Source organism: Medicago truncatula, chromosome 2, assembly GCF_003473485.1.
Source record: "Medicago truncatula cultivar Jemalong A17 chromosome 2, MtrunA17r5.0-ANR, whole genome shotgun sequence".
Classification (NCBI taxonomy): Eukaryota; Viridiplantae; Streptophyta; class Magnoliopsida; order Fabales; family Fabaceae; genus Medicago; species Medicago truncatula.
The window spans coordinates 29,923,685-29,928,586 of NC_053043.1; the positions used below are offsets into that span (position 1 = coordinate 29,923,685).

Here is a 4,902-nt window from a genome sequence, read left to right on the forward strand (position 1 = left end):
AGGACGTACCAAAAGAAACAGTAACTTTGCATTGTCATACTTACTATAGCCTTTTCCCGTAATTAAATTGGCCTCACTGGGTAACATTGCGGTCACATGAAAGTTTTTAATGTCTATCTAGTCTCATCGTTTGGGACACCATGAACATATGAAATACGGATAGAGACATCAGACACGAGATTGATACAGACACATGACAATGAAATGACATAGTTGAGCGTAATCATGATTGTCGATGTCGGATACAACTTGTGTAGATACCGGGAACGCTTTCAATCAGAAGTGTCCGTGCAACAGAGCCATGAACTGTATTTCTAAATGTATCCTAGTGGCTGTTTCGCATCTATACCAATTAGAGCACTTTAGTTGACAACTTTTTCACTTTGCATTGCCACAAACTATTTGATTCTGTAATATCAGTTGAAATAACTGCAAGTTAAAATTTAAGGGTTATGTTTCAATCTAAACACTGAATTTAAGAGTCAAGTTCTGTGTGTGACATAACAAGCTACACACTTAATATAATATAAACAAAGAAGGGTAATGTTAATTGATCCTGAAATATGCTAAAAGGACTAACAAAAGGAAGAAATATACTAGCAGCTGCACCAGCAGGCTTTTAATCCTATCATCTGAACAACCAATTTGATCCTTGATATTGCTACCTTCATTCTCTGCGGAGGAATCGACTTTTTCATGGTTACAAACCACATTTTCATATGAGTTGCTCATTTCATCATCATATTGTTCTTCTTCCTTATGTTCCTTCAACTCCAAGCATGTAATAGTTGAATTCAGATCAGAGTTAGTTTCATTTTCATCAGTTACATCCTCAACTTCTTCTTGCATAACATGATAAGTCGATTTTTTAACCGAATCACTGAAAGACACTCTCTTCAATCTTGTCGGTGGTTTCTCTAGATTCATAAATGGACTATCACCACCAGCACAACTATTCTTTGGCTTTGATAGATTCGATTCAACCATCGACATCGAAAACCTACGTATTAGTCCAGGTCTGCTTGGTCTATTTCCACCCTTTTGCGAACTCTTCTCATTGTAATATTTTGATTTCTTCCATCTCTTCAATTTATTAAGCAAACTAGAATTGCTACTGCTGTTACTTTGACTACTAGAAGAACTTTCGAGGGTGGTAGTTTCGATTTCATCAAAATCATCGAATGTAGCATTCGAAGAGACGGTGTCATGTTCAGAATCAGATGCGAATGAATGAGCTTTGTTGTCGTGCAACAATTCTTTGCCTAAAATCTTGGTGCAGTCTTGTCTTGTGGCCTTTCTAATTTGCTTTTTATTATGATTGTTGACTTCATACCTTAAGCATATGAAAAGCCATCTTTGGTACACAAGCTCTTGTACCAGGTCAAATCTGTTCCTCTGCAATATTTCAACTTGTTCTGAAAGTTGTTCATGAACATGTTGTAAATCATTTATTTCTTCTTGTATCTGGATCACTTTTGTTTCCTGTAGAAAAAATTATCGAGCATAAGAAACTTATGGCTTAGTGCTTCAACTAGCCTTAAACAATAAATTTAAGCTCATGGCTTATTTTGAAATTATGAGTTAACACAACAAAACTAAACAACTATTACCTAGAACCTATTATTCTAACAAAATTTAGTTTCAAGTAATGTTCATTAATTATAGGTAGAGTACATTTAAAGTTCTTTCACTCAATGACTTTTAGGATTAACCATGAACAAACATGGTTTCTGGTTGTATTGTATTATAAGAAACTCCTTTCACTTTGCTCTCAGGACAGTCGTATTGAAAACAACTCAAATCTCACATCGAAAATTGATAACGTCGGAAAAGAGCTTATAAAGAGTGGCACATCTCACCTTATAAGTCGGTTTGTAATAAAGAGTTAGAATTATATACAATATAAAAAATCTAATATGATATCAGAGTTTATCCATTCGGGTCATCCACAGAATTAACCAGTCGCTAAACCCAATAGTATTGGATGTGAAAGGGTATATCGAACAAAATCGAAGTACCATATTAAAAACAGATAAGTTTTAAATATTTTAATAATTTAAGATGGTATATTCGGAATAATCCAAGTCCCATATTAATGAACATGAGAATAATGAACTAAAAAAATCTATTTCTTCATGATGCAGTGTTCTTACCTCTGATTTGTTTCTTGCTAATGCAGTAGCTAACTTAGTTCCTACTTCCCTCTTTTCCAATTCAAGCTCTTTGTTTCTCCTCTTCATTTCCAAAACTTCTAATTCTCTATCTTCAACATGTTCATGTTCCTTATTCACCGTAGCAGTAGCAACGTTATACTTCTCGAATTCGTCTACTTGCTGTTGAAGCATCAACATCTGATCCTTGACATGGCTTCCAATCATATCCTTCTTACTTTCCATCTCATTTATAATTTTATTTGCAATCTCTAACTGCATTTTACACATGATATCCTCTTCTATTTTTTCTTTAATAATTTTGCTTTCGAACCGAAAAGAAGCAATTGTTTCTTCAAGAGATTTTAATTTTGCTCTCTTTTTCTCCAGTTGCATTTTCAGTTCGGAAATGACGAATTTCTCTTCCTTCAGTCTATTCAATTCAATAAGTTTCCTTTCAAGGCTTATTTCCCTCTGCTTGTAATTTTTTATTAAATTCTGCAGCAACTCCTTTTCAGTGATATACTCCATATTTTCACAACTTTCAATTTGTGGCATTTCAATTTTAATCTTCTTCTTTTCTTCATTCTGTAGCAAATTAAAGACAAATCATTTTTTTGGGACACATTTCTACAGAACTTATCATAAAAAAACAAAAAATAACACATAAAAGGTACCTGTATTACATCACTAGCATAAGCAATGCTATTTTCCATTTCCTCAAACTCATGTTCAGAGTGTGAATTATCACTTCTTTTGCTTGCTGAAGGCATTATGGAAAAAATATAAAAAAAAAATCCAACTTAATAAAAAAACATAAATGGTTATTGTGAACATAGCTCAATCGATAGAGACATTAAATAATATATGCACGATCTAAGGTTCGAACTTCAAGACACCCCACTTATTCACTCTAATTTTTTATTATTTTTTTTATATAAAAAATAAAAAATAAAAAAATTCTAACTACTAGATTACTTGATAAAAAAACATAAATGAATGAAGTGGAATAGGGAGTTATAATATTTATCTCTTAGAGAAATGGTAATTGAGCTTATCTCAATTAGTAGGGACGTTCATAATATATGTAGGAGTCGGGTTCGAACCCAGAGACCCTAATTTCCTACTTCTCTACATTTAAAATGTGTAACCTCCAGCCATCGGACTCCTTAACCAAAAAGTGTGAATTAACTAGGAAAAATTATGGTACCTTGAGATTTTACCAAATGGTTTCTTTTTGACGCAGAAATATTGAGTGCAGCAATGGAAGCTACAACGATGAAGCTGAGTCTGATAATCATGTTGTCCAGCAAACAAGTGAATTAGTTCAACATTCACTACCTCATTATCTCGTTCATAGTAATAGAACAAAGACAAAGTTAAAATATCAATACGATTGAAGCTCATCACTTAGTAGTGGTTGGCTTTCGTTTAGACAATTCAATTGAATGCTTTTGGAAGAAAGTGATATACTATTTTGTATTTATTCTTCATGGTTTTAATGGCATGCGTATATCAAAACTCAAAATGACAAACATCATGGTAGGACACAATGTGATTTCATGCCACGTGCTTGTTGTGCTTCAGAAAATTTCTTTTTAATGTTTTTTATCTTTCTACATATTTAAACTTTCTCTTTTAGTCTTTCTAAAAAATTTCATCAAGTAATAATCCTCCTAAACTTTTTCATTTGCATCAATGTTGGGAGGGTGTTATGTAGATGTGGGATTTGACGTGGAAAGGCCATTTTTTGGTGTTATATTGTCAAGAGGAGTTACTTTTCGTGTTGTTCCAAAACAGGCCTTTGAAAAGGGTAGAACTTGGTGGTAGAAGTTTGAACCGAAGAGGATGTTCTCGATATAGTCCACTTATGGGGTTCTTACCAAGAGTGTGGAGGTGGAAGGGGCGTTGCAAGTTAAGGTGGTTCTTAGGGCCCATCAAAGGTGGTTGTTTTCTCTTGACAAACTTCAAAATAGCGTTCGTACTTGGGATAATTTCCTTAGGTGTAGGGTGGTCACTATTGGGTGTTGTCTTTGTGGTGATCATGTGGATTCGGCATCTCGCCTTTATGTTGTGCAATATCACCCTTTTTGTGTGGTACGATATTTTTTCGGTGGTGAGGTTGGCAGTGTCTCCTCCATCGGAATGTTGGCCATTCTTTCATGTATTTCTCAGGGCTAGTTTCTAGTAAGAGCAGGCCCATCCCACAGTATGTGCAAGTGTGATATGACGCCATGCCTCACCATTTTGTGGGCCTCGAGCATTTGGCGGATAAGTCAAAGCTTTCTTCTTGGAAGTGGTTCTTTGGTAAGAATCCTAGTAGCCTCGCATCCTCCTATGAATTGGAGGCTCACCCCATTTGTTGTTGATTTTTTTTAGGTATTCGCTTTAGCATTGAAAGTCACTTGAAGTCAGATCACTGTAAGAGTTTATGTCTTGAATGTTTTCTTAAGGTGTTGATTTGAAGTTTTTTATTATGTATAACTTTTTTAAATCAAATGTTATTCAAATATTAAATTGTAGAGTTGGATTTAATTTGGTGGTTTTATACATAAAATTTACACGGCCGACGACAAACAACCGATTATGCCCGCACTTAAGTCATCACTCTTCTTCAAGAGCAACGACTTGGGGGACTACTGTTCTGGACTGGCCAAAAGGACCTTTGGTCCATTTACTTAGGCCCAATACAACCCAAAGCCCAAACACTATGTTTGGAAAAGTTACATGCGACACACCCCTTTCCCACAAG

The 4,902-nt window shown here is 34.8% G+C and overlaps 1 protein-coding gene across 1 annotated transcript; it reads right to left on the reverse strand.

Annotated features, from left to right (window-relative positions):
- Positions 1-406: 406 nt before the first annotated feature.
- LOC25480537 (protein CHUP1, chloroplastic) lies at positions 407-3,603 on the reverse strand. Its single transcript, XM_013587005.3, has 4 exons — positions 3,361-3,603; positions 2,828-2,913; positions 2,154-2,738; positions 407-1,482 (listed from the first exon to the last, which is right to left on the reverse strand). The coding sequence occupies exons 1-4, from the start codon at positions 3,449-3,451 to the stop codon at positions 547-549; spliced, it is 1,698 nt and encodes a 565-aa protein (XP_013442459.1). The 5' UTR covers positions 3,452-3,603; the 3' UTR covers positions 407-546.
- Positions 3,604-4,902: the final 1,299 nt, after the last annotated feature.

What these genes read in the sequence shown, in the direction of transcription:
- LOC25480537 (XM_013587005.3), bottom strand. Translation starts at nt 3,451, where the DNA reads ATGATTATCAGACTCAGCTTCATCGTTGTAGCTTCCATTGCTGCACTC. An exon ending in CCATTTGGTAAAATCTCAAG is followed by an intron (nt 2,914 to 3,360) that starts GTACCATAATTT and finishes TAATGCCTTCAG; the next exon opens with CAAGCAAAAGAAGTGATAAT. An exon ending in TAGCAAGAAACAAATCAGAG is followed by an intron (nt 1,483 to 2,153) that starts GTAAGAACACTG and finishes TTTTTTCTACAG; the next exon opens with GAAACAAAAGTGATCCAGAT.